A 22,742-nucleotide genomic window follows, 5' to 3' on the forward strand; every position below is an offset into this window, starting at 1 on the left:
TTTCTCACCCGTCTGTATTTCTGAAATCTCTTCAATGTCAAGGTGTTGGTGCATGTGTCCTGCGAACATCATGTCTTGAATATGAAAACGATGGCACTTTGTTTGGCCAAATGATAGGGAGACACTAAGGACTAATGATGGTGACGTGTTAAGTGTATGAGGAAGAAAAAAATACGTTTTATTGAAGCCCAAGCAGTTATACAGGCTTTAATGTAAGTTACATATACACACACACAAGTTTTTGCTATTGCTGCAAAGCTAATATTAGGATTAACAGCAGTTTACTTACCAGTCTTTACGCACTACTTTTTCATCCTCTCATGTTGGACTGAGGACAGACTGGAAGCTACAGTGACTCCCTATTGCAAAGTGGTATTAGGAGAAGACACTGGCCATGGCTAGCTGGTCAGCATGCTATCTTCAGTAAAAGGAAGGAAGTAAGTGTTAGAAATACAAGCAGAACAAGAGTTACCATTTGCAATGCTTTCCACAGCTCTTGGTGAGTAAAGGAATGAAGTCTGATGTCGAACTTGCAACATTTCTTCAACACTGGTAACTAAACTTCTGTTAATTCCAACGTTGGCTATGTAGCAATAGCAAAAACTTGCACATACAGAACCACTTTTAATTACTGTTGACATGAAGAGCTGAAAGCTGTATAAAGACACATTCTAGGATTTAACCTGAAAACCTGTATAAACTTATTTATAGAGCACAGAACTGTAAATAACAATCTGTATGAACATTACCAGAACACTGCCCAGTAATTTTGCCACAGGAACAATGGCTAAAAAGCATTTAAATCTTTAAGTCAGAACTTTGCAAACCATGGGCCAGTACTAATTTCAAACTTAACTGTTACACATTTGTTTAGACTTGAAATTAAAAAATGCTTATACTAATATGCCACACATATCTAAATTATTTCAGTGATGCAATACAATGTTACCTTCATGAGAAGAGTTAGCTTTTTGTTTTTCTTTTCTTTTTTTTCTTTAAATCATGGTGTGAAATGATAAGCAGCCTTCTGGGAAACATCTGTAGTACTAAAGGATTATTCACAATCCCCGGAGGAAATCTTAGGACTTTAAAGTCCTAGGTGCCACATGTCAATAATGAAGCCCTCATTTATTCAAATGAGTTGTTTGTCATTCGTGTCTTTCACCACAGCTGGTTTTGCTGTGACCTGTGCAGTTTGTTTGTGGCTGTGACTGCTGCAGCTCAAAGGAAGAAGAGCTTGTCTGATAGCTGGATGGCCGGTTCTGCGTGCAGGTACTGGCCAGACAGGAAAGCCAGTTTGTGGGCATACTTGCATGGTGCTGGAACACGAATGGTGCCCGGCCAGTTCCAGTACAAATGGCACATCTTGAAGGTCAGCCTGGTGTGGGACAAAAATAACACAATGTTACATGTGTTTTGGAACTGACCAAACATGATCCTTAAAGCCTCTCTTATTTTCACTCACCTGAAGACATACAAAATCATCTATGGAATAACAGCAACACTTAACAAAAACAACATGCCTGTAGTTAAATCAGCAGGGTGAAGGTCAAAGATATTTAACTTTTTTCACCAGGTTGTGATCAAATATTGTTTTCAGTCACTGCTGGTGAGAGTCCAACTTCTGACTGCTTTTCCTGCCCGTTTCTTAGGTACACCTAGCTAAAACTAATGCAGTCTAATCCAATAACCCTGAAATAATTCAATCTTCATCAAGGTGGAACGTTCAGTATTTCAAAGTTTATAATTGTGATGCGTTTCTTCTTGATTTTGGTATTTAACATGAATGCTTCTCCCTTATTTCTCGTTTCCTTGTTTGTTATTTATTTAGGTACTATACATGTACAGTATAGTAACTATTATAGATGTTTGTCTCATGTTTAGATGTTGTACCTTGTCTCCTCCTTTGACTTGACCTAATCCCAATCTCATAAAATCATTGCCTCACTGAGTAATTTACTGTCTGACTACTTAAGTGATTTGCCTGGTTGGCTGTCTAGTTAGTTTAGCGTTTAATGATAAGTTGAGTGACTCTTCAATAAGACGCAATGTATAAAGAACTTCAGCAATTTATTGATTTTATACCAAGAATCTAAAACTCTAATGGCATGGTATTGATCGACCCGGTTATATACATGAATGATACTCATGTTGCATATTCGCCATCCCAAAGTGCAACTGCTTTCTTTACATATAGCGTTTCTTCAGTGATCTTGATTTGCTAAAACACTGTCCAAGTGGGATTTATGAAAAATATTTACCAGCTGGTTAAAAATTTTTACTCACCCACTCATTCATTCAGATGGCATATACTGGATTAGCAACATGTTATGAATGTATACCATCATATATATTTAGAGGTAAAGAAAATGGGTAATTGGTACCTTTGCAAATGGTCTGGTGTGAGGTTTGCTGTGTTGTACAAAGAGATGTAGTGTGTAGGAAGACCACAACCCTGGCGAATGTGATGTGCCATCAGATAGAAGTCCACCCTGCATGAAAAAACAAAAGAAAACAAAAGAAAACAAAAATCCATTTAAAGTTATGAATGTTAAATAGCCAACATTAGATACACTGTGTCTCTGATGGTTTCCTTATCAAAGTGCACATATTTAAAACTGTTGCTAGGAGTTAATATGTATGAATAAAAAAAGAACCAATTCTCTTTTCAACTAAACTACCGGTGTAAAAGCAAATTACAGCAGAGAGCCGGTCCTCTGTGGCCCAAGGCTGGATTCAGACTGAAAACACTGTCAAGAAATGCAGCCCTCTCATTGATTTTAGAAGAAACCAGTGCTTTTGTACATTTGGAGTTTTGCTGTGGAGGGATACAGTAAAAAATGAACAACACAGGACCATTTTGCAAAGAAGTTAATCCTAGCTCACCTTTTATCAAAGCACAGTTTGTCAGCCTTCAATGCATTTTGATGGCCTATCCAAAACAGGTAGAATAACTAATTTCTAATGCCAATTTTACTGTTTAACCCACAATATTTGAAACAGAAGCAAACATGACTGCTGCCATGATTATTTTCCAGTTTTAAAACCGTAGATCAAAAAAATAAATTAATTAAAAAAACAAAAAACAAAGAAAAAAAAACCAGCAGTGTAGCATCTTGGCATCTAATAAACCTTCAAATGGAATAATACTAAGAGCTTAAAAGAGAATCTACTGACAACTTTTTCACTGGGATAGAAGAAGCCTGACCAGTCTTTCTGAGTGAGTGTGTGATCCAGAACAGTCCCAGGTGGAGGAATGCCAAAGTTGTTTGCAGCCCAGGAGTAGAGGGTGGTGCTAATGCGCTTTTGGACCACAATGAAGACCAGCTTGGGCTCATAGCTGGGGAAAGTCTCAAAGCATTTGATCAGCTGTGGGATCTCATACTGCTCCACCATCTTCAGCTGGCCGTCTGACACACCATCCCGATACACCACAATCTTCTCTGGCAAATTGTGGTTCACCTGTAAAGATGTACAGGTGTTATATCAGATGTGGGTAAATAAACTAGAGTTGTGCAATTTTGATTCAGATTAAAATGTGCGCTGTGTGCATTTACACCTTACGTAACACAAATTTTTCTTTATCCCAATAATGTATCCAGACACAGATTATAAGGATTAAGACACTGAACCAGCTGAGAGGAACAGAGAAGACATGACGGGAAGGTCCTCGTCGTCTGTGATTGTTGGCCAAAATAGTTGTGTGGTTTAGGAAGAAGGGAGACTGAATTGCATGACATTTCTGTAATGCATCTTGGTAGTAGTTACCTCGTAGTACTTCTGTAGTGCAGCCAGCAAGCAAACTCTGAAGCCATTGATCAGTTCCTCGGTGGGTGTCTGGAAAGTTACTCTGGAGTACCACCGGGTCAGTGAACTTGAGAAGAAAACATCAAATGCATTTCTGTTATGACAGAGTCCTTAGTGATCAGGCACCATCATATCTTAGAGAGCTCATGGTACCTATTACCCCACTAGAACACTGTGCTCCCAGAACGAAGGCTTACTTGTGGTTCCTAGAGTCTCCAAAAGTGGAATGGGAGGCAGAGCATTGTTATCAGGCTCCTCTACTGTGGAACCATCTTCCAGCTTGGGTCTGGGAGTCAGACACCCTCTCTACGTTTAAGAGTAGGCTTAAAACCTTCGTTTTGATAAAGCTTCTAGACTGCAGGGCGAGTTCCCATGATGCACCGAGCTCCTGTCTCCTCCTCTCCCTCTCCATCTGAATGCATTCATATCGCATCAGTGCTTGTTACTAACTTGGCTTCTTCTCTCTTCCATAGTTTTGTGCTTTTTGGTCTCTTTCCTCTTGTCACTTTCCGCAGGTATTTCTGCCCCTGGTGCTGCAGAGTCTGGATCTGTGACTGCAAACCACCTACTGCCCCCATGATCAACAATCAACACCTACAGCTTCCTACCTGTACTGTGCTATACCCCCTCTCTCTCTCTCAACCCAGCGGGCAGGCGGCCGCCCACCATGAGCCGGGTTCTGTTCAAGGCTTCTACCTGCTAAAAGGGAGTTTTTCCTTGCCGCTGTTGCCAAGTGCTTGCTCATGGGGGAAGGTTGGGTCTCTGTAAATGTAACTATAAAGAGTCCAGTCTAGACCTGCTCTATATGAAGAGTACCCTGACATAACCTCTGTTATGATTTGGCGCTATATAAATAAAACTGAATGTAATGGAACCACTATTACCACAGATTTTTTTTTATCAGCGTTACAAGTAAAAAAGTAAAATACATGGTTATTATCTAAAACACAGACATTTATAGTACTAATATAAAGATTGACCAAGTTTATTGTAAGGATGTTCTTCTAATGAACGGTCTGCACACACACAACCTTAAAATCTGCCATCAAAGCTTTGTGCAGGGGGCATAATGTAGAAATTGTACTGGTAAGTAGTAACTGAAATTAATACTATGACCTTGTGTTTTGTGTTTCACATGACAATTTACAAACAGTTACTGAGAAAATATACAATCTAAAAAAGAGAAAAGGTTTACCTGTTCACACTTGCGACAAAACCCATGACTGACCGATGCGCCTTGCTGGTGTCATGGTGGACATCAACTCCAACCACCATCAAGTGTTTCTACTCATGTGAGATAAAGCTTCATTATTTCCCCATCGACTGCAGTAATGATACAATCTCATATTTTCACATAAATCACAACATCTGTGCAACGGTTCTGTGGTATCCATTTTTCCTTCAAATATTGTGCATTGTTTTCTCTGGCAGTATTATGAGAAATGACCAGTACCCACCAAGATATTTTCCCCTAACCGTCTAGTCCCAGCAGATGAGCTGTAATCTTCCTGGTCTTTTAAGACATGATACTCACCAGAGGGACGTTAACAGTCCAGAGCTCTCCTCCTAATTTACTGTTCATCTGCAGGAGTATCTTTTGGGCAACGCTCTTCAACTTCTGTTGCTGGGAAATTGTCCGGACATTGATGGCCTGATGAAAAGTGAAAAAAAAAAAAAAAAAAACCTTTACTTGTATGTGTTAGAAAATATATTATTTTGCCAACATTTCCAAACTATACACTGTTTTTCTCCAAACCTAAAACAGCCATGCACAAACCCTTGGACAAACACTACAAACCTGGGATGGGATGGGACTTTTAACACAGCAGAGCTTCTTGATGGCACTGTAGAGATCGTCTCTGTTGCCAACCATGATGCACACTACGAGCTGCATGTTGGGCTGCAAACAGTTGAGAGATAGAAAACTTACACAGGATCCACATAACTGCACTGTAGGTTTGCTTCAGTGGTACCAGACACAGTCAACATTTCTACATGGTCAAAAAACTTGTGCAGCTGTTTAAATTTCTCTCGCATGTACTGAACATCGCAGCATTCAATAGTAATGAAAAAGAAATACAGATATTGCAAATGGGATACTCTGAATTTAGTCATATATTTCATTTTACATGGTTTTCAAGAGAATCTGCCAGAAAACAAACATTCTGAATTATAAATCATTAGCAGTCATGTCGATGCAGTTCGCAGTAAATGGGCTAAAACAAAAACTATTGCAAAACTATAGAGGACCTGACAGTTCACAGTTGCTCAGGTTGCCCCAGGCAAACAGACAGGAACCACTGCCAGTAATTTTGTGGTCTTGCTTCTGCAGTAACCACTTTTACACAGTTAAAAATAGACGCAGAAATAAAGTTTTTGATGCCAGCAACTGCTATTTAGACACAAGGCTTTGTTGTTTTTCAATGGAGGAAGGAGGATATTTATATATATCTAATCACTAATTAATCTATAATTACTGCAGGACAAATATTTGCAAAGCTGATGGTAGCTGCTCTTTATTTATAATGCAAACTACTATTTAGCCAATATCCCTCTGTGTGGTTCGGGAAGGTCCTTACTTCAGTTTAATGCTAATCATATTTTAAGACAACATGTCAAATGTCGGAAAAGCCGACACTAGCTCATACGTGTGCCACTCTTAACTTCATTATCTTGAACCTGCATTTTAATCTTAACAGTTGTCTCCCATACACACGAAAGCCCCAACATGACATGACTTCAGTTGCTTGGTACAGGAGGTGAATTCTTATCCTTATTTAGTATTACACTGCGTGCACAATTATTAGGCAGATTGTATTTTTGAGGGTTAATTTTGTTATTTTACAACTACATTGCTCTTGGTCGATCCAAAATGTTAAGAAACCCTCAAACCTGAACATTTAAGTAGTAAAAGTGAAGTTTTGGCTTTCTTAAGAGAATATCTATATGTACACCATTATTAGGCAACTATTAGTGTGCAGAATTATTATGCAACTAAATAACAAACAAAGATTTTCCCAACTCACTTGTGTATTTTCACCTTTTAAAGTGAGAATAATAAACAAACTCAAAATTTACAAATAAACATTTCTGAAATTAAAAAAAAAAAAAAAACGTCAGTGACCAATATAGCCACCCTTCTTTCCGATAAGAGTCACAAGCCTTCCATTCAGGGAGTCAGTCAGTTTCTTGATCTTCTCAGAATCAACTTTTTGTGCAGCCGCAACCACAGCCTCCCAGACACTGTTCAGAGAGGTGTACTGTTTACCTTCACTGTCAATTTCCTGCTTAAGAAGAGCCCAAAGGTTCTCAATAGGGTTTAAATCAGGTGAAGAAGGGGGCCATGTCATTAGTTTTTCATCTTTAAGGCCTTTACTGGCCAGCCACGCAGTGGAGTACTTTGATGCATCTGATGGAGCGTTGTCATGCATAAAAATCAAAGTCTTCTTGGAAGATGCAGACTTTTACCTGTACCACTGCTTGAAGAAAGTGTCTTCTAAAAATTGACAGTAGGTCTGAGAGTTGATTTTGAGTCCATTTTCAACCCGAAAAGGTCCAACTAGCTCATCTTTAATAATACCTGCCCATACCAGTACCCCACCTCCACCTTGCTGGCATCTGAGTCGAAGTGGAGCTCTGTGTCCGTTACTGATCCAACCACGGGCCCATCCATCTGGTCCGTCAAGAGTCACTCTCATCTCATCAGTCGACAAAACCCTTGAAAAATCTGTCTTCAGATATTTCTTGGCCCATTCTTGACGTTTCAACTTATGTGTCTTGTTCAGAGGTGGTCGGGTTTCAGCCTCTCTTACCTTGGCCATGTCTCTGAGAACTGAACACCTAGTACTTCTTGACACTCCAGGTAGATTGCAGTTGTGGAATATGGCAGCACTGGAGGATAATGGGTTCCTGGTAGCTCCTTGTTTGATTCTTTTCAAATCTTTGGTGGTTAATTTTCGTCTTTTCTTCTTGACACGTTTCTTGTGACCCTGTTGACTATTTGCAACAAAACGTTTGATGGTTCTATGATCACGCCCCAATATCTTAGATATTTTAAGAGTGCTGCATCCCTCTGAAAGACTTTTTACAAGTTTTGACCCATTTTCCCTGAGGAGAAGAATATGCCTAATAATTATGCACACCTTGATATAGGGTGCTGATCTCCTTAGACCACACCCTCCCTCCTTACACAAATACACATCACCTGATATGCATTAAATCCAATAAGTGTTCAAGTTTATACAGCTTGGAGTTGGAAAGTATGGATAAAATGATGATATGGTCAAAATATTCACTTGCCTAATAATTGTGCACACAGTGTACACTCTAAATTTTAATGTCATACTTCACTGGTGAGCTGAGAGTGGATGCTCTTGACATAAGTCTCAGTGCGATCATCCCTCAGCTCCACCCGAATAGGTCGCTCCAGTCGCACCCCAATAGGCCCGGCCACCTTTTTAAAGGTGGAAACCAGCTCCTCAGCCTGCTCAGCACAGCGGCGAGGGTAGAAGATGGCCCAGATGTTCAAGGGGATCTACGAATAAGATGGGTGAAGAAATAAAAGTAATACATCGGATATTCCTGAGGCCAAGGTAAAAATCAAGCAAGTGGCTACACACTAATGCTTGAGGAGGGCAGATAGCAGCTATGGCCACAATCACTGCAGACAGAGTTTGTGAATTAAGGCAACATTAAGCTAGCCATCAACTGTGAAAAAAATGTCAACGTTGCTACCTCACTTCCTCAACTTTCCAGTTAAAAAGTTTTATATTTTGCATAACAGCTAAATAACGTTCATCAAAAATGAGGAGGCAGCACCAGAGATGCCAATACTTACAGAACTGATTGAAGCATCCCTGACAATCTCTCTGGACCAGGATACGTCAGCACTGGTGGCAAAGGATGAAGAGTGCAGGCAGATGGTTTCAAGGGGCAGAGTTCTACCTTTAATCTGTAGCAGAGAAAACAAATACACAATATTCTGTTAAAAAATAAAGTGTGTTACGAATAAATAAAATAAATGAATGAATAGAATAAAATAAATAAATAAATAAAGGCTAAGGAACACAAAGAGCATGTATCAGCCTAGATTCTAGTATCCTCTATCTACCTGCTTCACCACTGCGTAGATATCGGTTAATCAAGCAGCATTTAAATATTCAACAGATATTGACATAGTTAGTGTTATGAAATCCTGATTCTCAGGAAACAGACTTGCTTTTAGTCGGTCCCAAGCTCAATGACTAGAAAAGGTTCTGGGTCCCGGACCAGGATTGGTAACGACAGCTTTTAAAGAAATATGATTTACGTGACTTCAAAAACTAATGACTCCTTCTTTTGTGTCCTTCTGACATACAAAAGTGGAACATGGCTACAATTCTGTCAGGATTCACTGTATTGTACTGCAGACTAAAGGGAAGGGGTGTGATAGCGGACAAATACTTCATTTTTCATGTTACTCTTGTGGAAAAAATAAAGCCTATGGAAATTCTGCATCTGTATCCTGCCCTGCGACAAAACTATAAAGCATTTCTCTGAAGTTATACATATTCTTACCACTAGTATTTCTGAGCTGATCTCCAGTCCCCATCGGCCGAGCTCCTTCAGACTCTCGGGGTTGGCGTTGATGGTCTTCAGAAGCTGCTTTATTGAGTGGGTGTGCTGCTCACTGCTCACATTGATGTGCATGGTCAGGTCCTACAATATATGACACACACATTCTCACCAAGAGTGCAGTCAGGGTTCTTACAAGTTCTTTTATTACCCATTTTTGAACAAACATTTTCAGACCTGAACATTTTAAGATTACATTACAAGTTTTTTGTTCTAGATTTTCTAGTTTTACGCATCAGATATTGGGTGAGGGGATGGTAGTGTCTACCTTCTGCTGCTGCTGTTGCAGATGACATTTCTGACCTTCTACACTAATACAGTAAGATAGGCTAGGTTTAACTGGGACATTCAGACCAATATTAATCATCTGCCAATTATGATTCATTTATACTCAGATACTATTGAGTTAGCTCTTGGGGACTTAAACATAAAACTTAAATGAATAAACCAGTCCCAACTAAAAGCAGAGTTCCTTTTGCCCAGTTATGGCTACACATTTTGACAAATAAACACAAGTCTAATTAGACGCCAGATGTGGTTTTTACACAAGTAATCTGGATGTATTGTTGCTAGAGTGAACGATGCTCAAATTCAAGTACCATGATGGCTCAGAAAAAACTATGACCTGAAATTCAAGATGTCAGTTGTCAAATTTGCTGAACAAAACTCAGAATTAGCACCAAGAAATTCCTCTGTTGTTCAAAGAAAGTAAGAGAATGGCAAAAAAATAAAGTTATAAAAAGGTATAACATATCCCAATGAGAGCGAATGTGTTCTACCTGATGTTTTTTTACACCCCGAACTGATTTGTTACAACCTTTTTTCAAACTCTAAGTGCAAATACAAGGTTGAAATAACTATATTTGTATAAAAATGACCAGGCTATTGAATAAAGTATCAATTAAGAATCATTCATATTATCAGCTCCGAGAGACAGCGCATCTAGGCCAATTTCATGCAATTTGATAGTATTTCCCATCTTTGCAGAGCAAAAGTTTTGTGCGAAAGGAATTAGAGGCCTTTCCCATATAAAACACTGTCCGAAATATATAGGCTGGTTGATATCAGTGATTGAAGCAAATAGAAGCCCGGGCTATTAATTGAAGTTTCACAGCAACTGTTCAGGCCAAGTGGACATCCAGTTCTAAAGATCAGTTTCGACAAATGGAATTGCAGTCCACTCTATGACTGTCAAACAGCCTCTCTCTCTCTGGTGTGCAGCAATAACATTATAACACTCACTCAAATTGGTAGTAACCTTGTATCATGACTGTAACTGAGCTGACTATCATTACAAACCTACCTTGTCTGCTTTCAATATTTAAAAAAAAAATATGTATTTTTAAAAAAACGTTGTCTTCCATAGTTTAAGAACAAAATTTATTCTTTACAGCTTCTAAATGAAGGTTTTGTGTCTAAAGTTGGAAGGTGTAAGATCAGAATAACAGGACAACGACAGTGTTGGCACATCAAATTACCTTCATAGCTCTGAAATCCTTCCTCATTTTCTCAGGGATTCCCGTCATGAAGGAAAGCTCTGGCACTAAAAGGATCTCTCCAGTTATGATTTGCTGCAATAAATCAATATTATAAAATTATCTACACAGTAATGTACCTACTGTTCACGTAATAATTTCAATATAATTTACAGCTTGTTATTAGCAGTTATTTTTATTTTGTGGGTTTTAGTGTGTTTATAAGGCTTTGCCATGCCTTAAATGTCAAGCAGATTGCAGGACCTATTGTAGCCACAAGGTAGCGTTCTGATGCAAGAATTCAGGTCACATCAGTTGAGTGGTCTACTGTAAAGAGCTTAGAGTTATCATTAAAAAAAATAAAAAAAATAAATAAAAATAAAAAGACACCTGACTGTGTGTCTTGAGCATCTATTATGTTAAAATAGTTGATGCTGAAGAGGGATTTTACCTTCCCTCCTGGTTTGGACCTCTCTTTTGGCCGATGCATGAGCATAGGTTGGTCTATCTCTTTGATTGTAATCCCATAGTTCTTGCTGTTAAAATGTGAAAACCCATCAATGAAATGACATTTGAAATGTGACAAATTAATGTTTACTAATGATAAATAATAAAAACGAACAGCCAGATATAATGGAGATGTTCATTCCTGCTCTGAAATAAATAAGCTAAGTAAGCTGCCACCATTGCAATGCATAAATACACAAAAACTATATTTTCCTGCTCAGTTCTGAAGAGTTCATGGAAAGAGCAGTCTCACCTGTAGTAATCCAGAAAGGTGTTTTTTGTGCCATCCATCAAAGGGAAGGTGTCTTTGGGTGACTTGTTCCACTCAATGGCATCAATGCGGTAGGTACGGTTGTTGTAGCGGGTGATGACGATGCTGCCAATCAGTTCTTTGGTGCATTCATCTTGGAAGTTCTCCTTGCTATGTTGGTACAATATGTTCCTGGCAGACAGCAGGGGCCAAAGGTCATAGTTATAATCCCTTTCTGGTTAAATTGAAAGGCCCTGTGCCTTGTTTTGGCCTTTTCTGTTAAAATGGAAAGGGCAAAGCAAGGGCAAGGTTATTTTCTGTTTATAAATAATCTATAGACACAATAAGCCTGTTGCATTACTCAAGTCGTTGCCCTCCAACTCACCTCTTCATCCAACCACATTCCTAGAGGGAAGGGTCATAGTGTATCTGTCCTCTGAGACAGAACTGTGAAAACCTTAACCACTAAGAATGTCAAACATTGCAACCTGGTATATAAATATTTATGACTATATCACAGAATATGACATTTATATAGCCCTGTGTGGCTTGGTCGTGGTATATTCAATGTGTACTGAATACGCATACAAAAGGCATAAAGACATTATAGCATCCAATAGCACCTCCCAAAATCAGCAGACTTCCTCCCAGCTCACTGTTGATGTTGAGTGACTTTGAACTGTGTAGTTTCAAAATATCGACAGCAAGCTGGGAAGAATTTCTGGAGCACAATTGGGCCCTGTTACAAAATCAGAAAGTATAAACTAAGATTAAAAAAAAAAAAAAGATTACTTGCAATAACAAGACAAAAAACGATTTCTTCCCTGTAGCACTGAAAAGTGTAATTTATGTAAAGAAATATTTTATATTGAAGAATTACCCAGTATTACTATTAGATACAAGCTTGCAAATCATTTAAAAAAAAAAAATGCCTGAATTATAAATATTAATTTATCCATAAACGTACTTCTGTTGACTTGCTGTGTGAACTCACATGACATCCAGCACAGAGTCATTCCGCAGCACTTTGTGACACACATCCACACACAGGTACAGGCCTCCATCTGTGTGCTTGATACAGGTTGAATATCCTGGCCACACTTGAAGCCTAAAAAACACCCAGACAAACAGGATAATGAATGGACTAGAGTTGTCATGACATTAGCTGGTGTCTGCCCTATGATGTTATAATACAACGCATTACTGACCGATGTTTTCCAAGAATGACTGCACTTTCTGGATCGTAATGATTTCGCCCCACCAACTTCAGTCCGATGATTTTCATTACCCTTGGAAAACATGAACAACACTGAGTCCTGTCATGTCATCTGACCAACCAAATAGTACCACAATGAGTAAAGTAATTATTGTTGCTAAGTTTTTAAATGTTTTTTATGAATACAAGGAAAAGTTTTTAAAAATTCTAAAGCAGTCTGGTTTGCAAAACTTTTGGCAACCTACTATTGCAGTACTTAGTAACATGGTTTTAGTTTCATCAAATGCTGCTTCTTTTTTTCCCCTAACACATCATCGGTGATTGCTTTACAGACTTCAGAAGTTGAGTTTTGTGATGAGATTGCAGCTAAGGTTTCCTTCTGATAACTTTGCTCACATAGACCCTGTTTGTACAAGCAACATGAACTTAAAAAATGTGCAAAAGTTTGGCTACCCTATTATAACAACTAAGGCCTTGTTCAGACTGCTAGCCCAAATCGGTTTTTTTTGGCATATCCATATTGTATCTGGATTGATTTTAAAAAGTCATGACAACAAAAAAACCACATGAAATCCAATTTTGGAAAATTGGATCCAACTCACATTTGAAAGTAGTTTCTACAGATGTGTCTCAATCCGGACACTGACAGCTCAAATTGGATTTCAAAGTGTTTTTTGCATCACTCAACGCAACACAAAATGATGTCAAATCCAGACTGATGGAGTGTGCAGAATCCTTGCTGCTACTAGCGGAACGCTATCAGATCGAATAGTTTTTTGACAATATGGAGGACAACTTGACAGCTTGATTGGAGGGCGAGATGACGAACCTCCATTTCTCATGCTTCTGCATTGGAAAGCCAAGTCAACAGTGCAGCTACGCTTACATTGATACCAGAGCAACACTTGCAGATAGGTTAGTGATGTCTGGACACACAAATCCAAACTGATCACTTGCAAATTACAGTGCGGACAGCTTGTCCTAAAGATCTGATTTGAGGAACAAAATCGGATTTGCCTGAATTCTGAAGAAAGCCTTAAACACTCAGAAGTTAATTAACTCGTTAGGCCTTAATGACTTGTTAATACCTGTAAGGCAGGTCTACCTATTAAATCTACCATTGTCCTTCCTATTGGGAATTGTCAGTTGATAACAGTTCCAGAGCTGAACAAGCCTGACTCTTCAAACCTTGTGGTAAAACTCAACAACCATGGGCTCCTCTAGGCAACTGGCTGAAAATGAAAATGAGAGCTAACTACTGCCTACAAAGCAGGGGAGGCTATAAAAGACATCAAAATGCTTTCAGCTTGAATATCCAATGTTCAAAATGTCATTAAGAAATAGTAGCTAAGGGAAACTGTGGAAGTCAAGACTAGATCTGGTAGACAATAGATGAAAGATAAAACTGTAGGTCTGCTGGACAGAAAGTCATATGACTGCAAAGGAGCTGCAAGAAGGTTCAGCCAACACAGGAGTGGTGGTGCTGAAGTCTGTAAAGTAACACCTGTATAAGTCAAAGTTGTTTTAGAAAGAAGTGCTGTGGAGAGGTTAAACAAGTTAACAAGTTAAATGTGAGCTCTTTGGCCATAATCACTAAGGATGTGTTTGTAAAAAAAAAGGGAGGCATTTGATAAAAAGAACTCCATCTCATTAAGTACTGCATTAGCAGGATGCCTAAACTTTCCTATGTGCCATAATTAGTTTATTTTTTTCACCTATTTTTTAAAGTCATGAAATAAAAAGTAAAAGTGCATTAGCATTATAAGAAGTCTCATTTTTAACTTCTGTTTGCTGCAGGGGTTGTATTTACTTATTTCTCTCTTCAAAAATCAATACCACATGGAATTTGCCCAGGGATGCCCAAACTTCTACATACAACTGTATCTTATGGCAACCAAGTTGCCACAATGCATGACACATACAGGGAACAAATAGTACTTTAACTTATTAATCAAAACACAAATTACTGAGATTCTGACACAGACTCATGAACTAGCTTAATGCAGTCTTTTATCAAAAGTAAGAAAAATGTCCCTAAATTAACAAAAAATATCCAAAACCTAAATAAAATCATGTCACTGTTTGAGTGGATGGAGGGCAATTGTAACTTTACGGGTTAAGTAGAAGATTATTGCCATTATTTTCTAGTATTGCTAAACACCATCTTTCTGCGCATTGATATGTATTTCAGTATGATCATTTCTGTACAATCGAAAGCCAAAGTTGTTGAATCTCGGACCAAACAGTGAAGGAGTACTTTTAAAAAAATACCTCCTAAGCACCACATTGTAGAACGGGATGCATAGATCCGAGTCGGGTAGCAACATTTTCGTCATCTGGATTTTTATTTGTATTTCTTCATTATCGGTCCGTCTCAAACTCTTGAGAACAACCACCTGCATGTCATCAAAATATTATGCAAAAAACAAGTAAAAAAGGCACCTGGTATTAGGTAACATTGTGGCAGATTTTACATTGTCAAACAACTCCAAATCAGTCATCTACATACACAACAATTTCAATCAGCAAAAAATTACATTTATACAGTTAACACACCATAGTCAATCAGCCACAAAAATAATCACTGAGATACCCACGTCGTTCAGCTTAACAGGCAGGTAGAGTATGGAGCCATCAAAAGCCACTACATCTCCTGTGGTTGAGCGGTGATCTTTCATCATGCCGAAACGCATTGCCATTGATTCAACATTTGGACTGAAAGATATGATTAGAAATACATATGACTTCAAAGAATACATACGGTACTTTTCAGTCACAATTACCAGTATCGACTGACATTATCGATTCAACAAAAGTGGCTTTGGAATAACCTTATGGCACTAAGCATGTCTCCTCTGGGACTTTATTAACAGTGGTGCTTTAGCTTTGGTTCACATTATGGTTCAAAATCAAATTAACTATAAACATCAGAACACATTCTTATGACACAGGAAAAGGTTTTTTTTATTTCCACCAGTAATTTGTGTTGAATGGTTGCTAAATAGAGGTAATACAAATCAATGATACAGGATACTTACGTGAATGTTACATGGTACTGATAAACAGCTTCATTCTTGCATCTTATTGGGATGTGGTTTGAGCCAATACTTATAGGAGCTCCTTTTGTCCCAGCCTTATTAGGTGGCTCACTGACCAGAGGGGAATAAACATGAGAAAACAGATCATTTCAGCAACAGACACATGAACGGTCAGTTACCTCACACACTGAGTTGTGTAAGTTTCCTAACACAGCATGCTGACCTCTAGCATTGATAAAGGCTGATCAAACATATTGTACTGCCTTACATCTGTAAAATGTTACATTTGAACACACCACAAAGACCATGGTCAAAGGCCTGCTAACAGCTGGTCGGCACATGCTGTGCACATGCTATACACATGCTGTAAACTCAAACACACATGCTAGAGGAAATATCTGGTCACTAATATCCAATTATAAATCAATAAAAGATCACATCATATGCTCACAATACATTGAGAATCCAACATTTTGCTTCGTTTTGCACTCGCATCATCTGTCCATGGTATGGTAGAGGACTAATTGGACGAGTGGTGGAAGAACGACTCATAATACTCAGATAAGGCCACTGATTTGCTAGACTGAACAGCCAGTCAGAGAGCACTCTCTCACTGACTGCCTTCATGCTCAGATGGCCGAATAGCCTGCACTAAGGCTATTCGAGACAATGGCGCTGGATACACTGCGAAAGTAACGAGTGATACTCCATCTGGCCGATGGTAGCTGGAGGTCAGCTTGGTGTGTCAGGAGCCTAGGAGGTAACTGTGAAGGAGAAATAGTATACTCACTGGACTGCCTCCATTTTCAGCTCTCTCCTAGCTGGTCCAATATTAGGAAGCTCCAGGACATCTTGAGTGGTGGTGGGCATGTGGGGCATGCCTGCTTCACATTATACATATCATAGATTGGGCTTACATACAAGTGCCATAATGCAAATTATGAGGTAATGCATTGGACAAACTGAATAGAAGTAGCACATTATATAGTATACATTATATTCCCAGCATTTTCAAGGTAAACTGTTTTTCCCCTTAATATTCATGAATCCTAAATATCCACTTTAACCAATCTGCAGGAAACATTTTCTCTTTTGCAATGTTTCATGGATTATTAGAATAATTCTTCAAAGTTGCCCTACCTGCATGGGAAGGCTGAGAGTATAGGGCTAGTTGTGGGTTAGAGGCAGGAGAAATTGACTCAACATGACCTGAAGGAAAAGAAGGAAGTAAAGGGCGTCCTCTTCCTACTCCAAGCTGTGGCATTGCTGCTCTTGCAAGCCCCACCATTGTCTGCAGGGACAAACCTCGCCCATGGAAACTGTAACAGGTCAAATTCCACAGTAGCTAGGGTTGCATATCACTTTTACCAATACTTGTAAGGCTACATTTCCTTGAAGATGGATTACGTCTTATTGATTCTATTGCAAGTATTTCTATGAGCAACAAGAAACCTACAGTGACCTCAATTTTATAAAATGTAAGTTTAAGAACAATCTTTACTGTGGGAAACTCTAGATTAACAATTATGAGACACTGCGTTTATTATCTGTCCACCTGTGGAATCAAAAGCTGCTCTCGCACTTTCAAAGAAAGTACCCCACATACAACAGTACCCCTTCAGTTACACCGATGTTGTCTGCAAAAGCTAAAACTGTATCTTTATCTCTGTCGACAAAAGACTCGAACCTGAAGTGATGTTTATACAACCTTATGGTCGTTATGGAGGCTGTTCTTTGTGTGCAGTTGAATTATATAACATTATACTGAGCCCCCCCTCACTGCCCAAATATTTATTCTACCTTGGTCTTTATAAATGACACAATTAAAGGAAGGAGTAAGAACATCTAAGAAACCCTGTTAGTCAGTAGATAGACCTTGTAACTCCTCTGCCTCCTACCTGCTGCCTCTGCCCATCACCTCTTCAGGTTGGCTAATACTCTCTGGGCTGCTGATGACACCTACTGGGGCACCTTGCAGCTTTACCTCTCCCATATCTCCAGCTGCTCCTCTTCCTGCAATAAAATTTAACAAATCACTTCTCATGGTTCTTCTGCACATGCACAGTAACACTAGTTAAACCTGCTTTAGAGGTTAATCTGAATAGGTCAATTCATTAAGGTTTACTAATGTCCTCATGACCTTGGTTGAAGACAGCTCTAGACTTTCCATTTGTAGCACTGGTGCAACCAACTTTCTCATCATCAGTTGTGTCTGAGTCCAGACCTCTCATTAGCTCTCCCTCTCAACCAGCCTCCTTCTCTCTCCTCATTGTGTTTTAAAAAAAAAAAAAAAAATCAGCCACAGACTGCTTCATCTTTGGAACACAGATTGTTTTGCATGTTCCATCATCAGGTTGCATGTGCTCAAAGTGCAGGAAGGGAGCGTACAGGTAGGGAGAGAGTGACAGAGCCAGTATAGAGGAAAAAGCAGTACATTTTAAACCACAATAGCTAAGGCAGTACTCGCCCTGGAGGGGCACCAAAACAGCCTTATGACCATCATGCACTCACACAAATGCAACTCTTAAAAAAATGGTCGTATATGCGACCATTTTGGTTGCACTCTGGAGTCCTTGTGAACTATATGAACAATGTTGTGGCACGATCAAATCAACTAGGGCTTTTTTGCACTGCAGGAACTGTTTTATCTGAAAACTTGGGAGCACACAGACTATATAAAATTTCTTGACCTATTATTTCTTAATCCATTAGGATTACTATATTACTTTATATAGTCTCTCTGTTAATAAATATTGTTTAATGAATACAGAGGAAAATTTTCTACGGCTGTTACAATATATAATTTTCTTTAAGTCAAATATAAAAAGTTGATATAGGTTTTGATTCATTGGATTTACACTATTTTTTAACATTCTTAACAGTGTATGTTTTCTGCGTATGAAGTCCCTCTCACATCACACAGTTTCTTGAGTGACATGAGACGGTGCCAAAGCTTTATGCATTGTAATTAAAACTCTTCCCTATCTAAGAACTTTGCTGCATTAGTGATGTACTAAGTATTGCTCAGTAAATATTCTCAAAAATAATCATCATAACACACAGAGGAATTTGCCCATTGATGACACACCTGCACATAAGACACATTTGACAATGGTAGCAGTAACACTTTGTTTACATTGTCAGAACAGCATGCAAAATGTTATGTGCAAAACTATCACTAAGTCATTATAATTAGACATTTTTAAAATACAGTAGCTTAAAATAATTGTCAATAAACCAATCATTTATTTTTTTCCCCCTTAAATTCCAAGTTTTAAATACAGACCAACTGGTAGTGTTCCTCTTCCCCATGAAGTCTTTGAGGGCTCAATGCCCATTCCTCTAAACATGGAGACCAGTGTTGATCCTTGACCTTGGGTAGGCATGTCAACCTGTAAGCAGACAAAAATCTTAGCAGCTCTTTAAGCAGACCAGTAATATTTAGAAAATTAAAACATGCAAAGGTATACCCATAGACACATTTTTGGATCAACCTCTTTAGTTGTTGAAGTCTGGGTCTCTTCTGTTAGGGCTGGTGCTGTGGCTTCACATGGAAGTGTCTGTCCTTCCTGTGGCTCCAGACCAGGTAGGTTATCACCTCTTGCCACCACTACCTTTGGTTTGGCTGCTTGGAAGAGCAGTCCTCTGGCTCGTCCAGATCCTTCATCATCAGACTGCACTAGCAGTCCTCTAGCTCGTCCAAGCACCGGTTCAGTAATGGGTACAGTTACTCCTCGTCCTTGTGGGGTATCACCCACAGTGGGGAAACTTCTGGCTCGTCCTACACCAGGCTCTTCTGTAAAGAGCAGCAGCCCTCTACTACGTCCTACAGCCAACTCCTCAGGCTGTAGTCCTCTCCCGTGTCCCAGCCAAGGAACGCCCTTCATACCACTGAGGTCTGGCTTGTTTGGATCCATTCAGTCAACGTCGGATACCACCAGTTGATGGACTAACTGTAGGGAACAACCCATGGGATAAAAGTTAGCAGTACATCTCATTTTCTTATACAACCAAAGGAATTGGTGAGTCTATGTTAGATAGCATGGGTTATAGTTTAATGGTAGTAATAACAGACTACACCAAACTTGGTGTAGGGTTGAATTCTGATTGTCCTAGCCAAGCTCTAACTTACCCAACTACAAGCTTGAATAACATTATCATTTCAGCTCTCATTTACTATCAATACGTCTTCTAATGAAGCACACTGTATAGACAACAAAAACGAGTAAACATTATACTCAGTTTCTGCATGCATCATCAAAATGCGACTAAATATTACAATATATGTATAAAAACATCTTCTCATTAAGAAAGACTGGGTCTCCAACAGGTACAGAAAGATGTAAAGCACAAGGGACAGCTTTATGTTATGTAACTATAACATTATTAGTGAAGTGACAAAATGCATTTAATTGTTTAACATCTGCCAAAAATACCATTGTGGTTGCAAGAAGAGATATATAACTAAAAAAACAAACAAACAAACCAACAAAAACTGTCATTTTTTTTTGTTAGTGTGGTGCACAGTTAATGTTAACAATGAAGAAAAAAGTGGTCACTTTATATGACAAATTTACTTTTACAAAAGTCAAATGTTTCGTTCTAAAACAAGTTTATTGATATGAAAGGAATCTGTATCTGTTGTAAAATGGGAGTGCGTTGATAATAATATTACTGGGTTGTCTAATTAGCTTACTCGAGATGATGGCACATTACTTAACCAGGTTGCCCTTATCTTCATCAAAGTACTTCTAAAACTTCACGAAAACCTAATTCATGCTATCTGTCCTTTCATTCACTTGTTAACTCAGTTAATATTACTAGACATAAACAGTTATGTCAATCCTTCGACAAAATACCCTGCAGTTAACTACAATTAGCAGTAGCTAGCTAGCCTAACTGTAACAGGCGTTGAAGAAAATGACGCAGCTAAGGCTGACAACCACTAGCTAGCAATTAAATACAACGGGAACACTTCCAGGAAACTCAGCAAGTTTTCTGCAAACACTAATAGTTGTTAAAGCTACCAAATAAGAACTAATTTTTAATTTGGCGGGTGCGTCTCTTACCTAGTGCTAGGCGCCAATTCACTCCGCACTAAATGTATCCAAGGCACTAACTGAAGGGTTGACCAATGGTATCTGCCCTCCTATACCCTTATTGGATAATCAATCAAGATAGTGCAGAAAGGCATTGGTTTACTGCACCTGTCAATCTTTTACTTTCAATGTACACGACACTGGGGAATGTTGTTTTGTCGCCCGCCTGTGTCCTCAGGTGTACAACACCTTGAGCAGTCCAATGCAATGGGCAATCCGTGTCACGTTTCATGACAGCAACATGATGTCAGTTGTCTGTTGATGTCAGTGACCTGCATGTCCTGTAACAGACTTTTTAATGCGGACTCATGAGGTGAAGTCCTGGTTGCTCCCATGGAACAATTCAATAAAAATCAAATGATTCAATCTTGATATTACAAAAAGAAATGCAATCAAACTGAAATAACGGGCAAAACAAGAGAACAGAAACACTGAACTCAGGTAAAGCATTATTGTGTGTTGGGAATATATATACCTATATACATTAGATAGAATTTCTATTATTAAAATCTTTCCACTGGATTTTTTCTGAGCTGTTATTCAGTAGTGGCCAATTACGACCCACTAAAGTCACTGGGGAATATTACGTATTTTTAAGCAGTTTTGAGTAGGTGGATAATATGTTTGACAAGCTCAACCATATGATGCCATTATCTCGAAGCTCGTTATTCACAAATTGTCACACATTCAGCCAATTATGTCTGTGGTCTATAAAACACATTTAAATGGGCTCGCTGGTTGGTTAAAAGGGTGCCCTTTTGTAGGGGTTTCTTTTTCAATAGGGGTTGTGGCTCTGGCCTACACAAAATAAATCATGAGCCATGTTCATATTTAAAACACTTGAGACAACGTGAACAACTGTGTGATTAGAGCAAACTTGGGTACAAGCGGGCGGTCCCTCCTGAAACAGTTTTTAGTCTTTTGTCTTTTAGTATTTGCTGTGTATGTCACAGCCATTGATGGCATTCATAAGGAATTACTAACAATGGCAAGTTTGACGAATCTTGGCTTTCACTAACTGTCTCATTTCAGAACAATGAACATTTATTTTCGATCCAAAAAGGCATGACTAAAAAGATAATCATAATGAAAAGATGCTTCACCAGCTACTCAAGGTCAGCTGCTGAAATGAGCATAGCTTTGTGTCTCTTTGCTATATATATTAAAAAAAAATGATAAGAATGTCAGTGGAGTAGGTCTAACATTCTTAAAAGTCCAAAAGCCAGCAGAGCTTTGGTTTTCAGGTCACTAGTCAGGCATATTTGTAATTAGTCTTAGACTCCTTTGAAATAAACAGGAAAACGCTCCCAGAGGCATTGAGACGATGACTTTGTCCTCAGAACTGGTCTCTGCAGGGATAAATTAATCACTCTTCCGGAAAGTAAACATTCTTCTAGTCCTTTTATATTAACTACAGTTTTTCGGGGAGTGACTTGATGGTCACTTTGGTGGCGTTTCACTGCTTTCAGATAAACTCTTCTGGGGTCATCGTATAAGAATTTAAGGAGAAAAAATTAATAGTAGTTATATAGATAGTTCATTATTGATTGTTGAAAAATGTCTTTCCTATTTTATTTATTTATTTTTTTAAGTCAGTTGTCAACACACTCCGTTTCATCCTTGGTGCCATCACATAAACAACAAAAACTACAAGGGAACCTGACGGGTCCTGTAAATGATTTGGGTTTTCAGGGAGGCAGTGCCATCTATTGACATGTTGAGGTAACTCTAACAGAT

At 38.7% G+C, this 22,742-nt stretch overlaps 1 protein-coding gene across 4 annotated transcripts; it reads right to left on the reverse strand.

The window, feature by feature from the left end:
* Positions 1-980: 980 nt before the first annotated feature.
* Positions 981-21,217, reverse strand: piwil2 (piwi-like RNA-mediated gene silencing 2). 4 transcript variants are annotated; one of them, XM_040155815.1, is made up of 24 exons: positions 21,114-21,217; positions 19,401-19,859; positions 19,193-19,298; positions 17,805-17,919; positions 17,047-17,225; positions 16,697-16,790; positions 15,907-16,017; positions 15,466-15,583; positions 15,140-15,264; positions 12,861-12,941; positions 12,647-12,760; positions 11,656-11,844; positions 11,347-11,431; positions 10,899-10,991; positions 9,364-9,504; positions 8,645-8,758; positions 8,153-8,341; positions 5,606-5,707; positions 5,342-5,458; positions 5,003-5,091; positions 3,769-3,874; positions 3,209-3,462; positions 2,385-2,492; positions 981-1,378 (listed from the first exon to the last, which is right to left on the reverse strand). In XM_040155815.1, the coding sequence occupies exons 2-24, from the start codon at positions 19,821-19,823 to the stop codon at positions 1,222-1,224; spliced, it is 3,210 nt and encodes a 1,069-aa protein (XP_040011749.1). In that variant the 5' UTR covers positions 19,824-19,859; positions 21,114-21,217; the 3' UTR covers positions 981-1,221. The 4 variants fall into 4 exon arrangements, with proteins under 4 accessions (XP_040011749.1, XP_040011750.1, XP_040011748.1 ...); XM_040155816.1 differs by lacking the exon at positions 21,114-21,217 and adding an exon at positions 20,976-21,103 and having other exon boundaries at positions 16,697-16,787; XM_040155814.1 differs by lacking the exon at positions 21,114-21,217 and adding an exon at positions 20,976-21,103.
* Positions 21,218-22,742: the final 1,525 nt, after the last annotated feature.

This window comes from Xiphias gladius, chromosome 19 (genome assembly GCF_016859285.1).
Source record: "Xiphias gladius isolate SHS-SW01 ecotype Sanya breed wild chromosome 19, ASM1685928v1, whole genome shotgun sequence".
Classification (NCBI taxonomy): domain Eukaryota; kingdom Metazoa; phylum Chordata; class Actinopteri; order Istiophoriformes; family Xiphiidae; genus Xiphias; species Xiphias gladius.

What these genes read in the sequence shown, in the direction of transcription:
- piwil2 (XM_040155815.1), bottom strand. Translation starts at nt 19,823, where the DNA reads ATGGATCCAAACAAGCCAGACCTCAGTGGTATGAAGGGCGTTCCTTGG. An exon ending in TACAATGTGGTGCTTAGGAG is followed by an intron (nt 12,942 to 15,139) that starts GTATTTTTTTAA and finishes ATGTTTTCCAAG; the next exon opens with GGTAATGAAAATCATCGGAC. An exon ending in GGGATGCTTCAATCAGTTCT is followed by an intron (nt 8,342 to 8,644) that starts GTAAGTATTGGC and finishes TCTTATTCGTAG; the next exon opens with ATCCCCTTGAACATCTGGGC.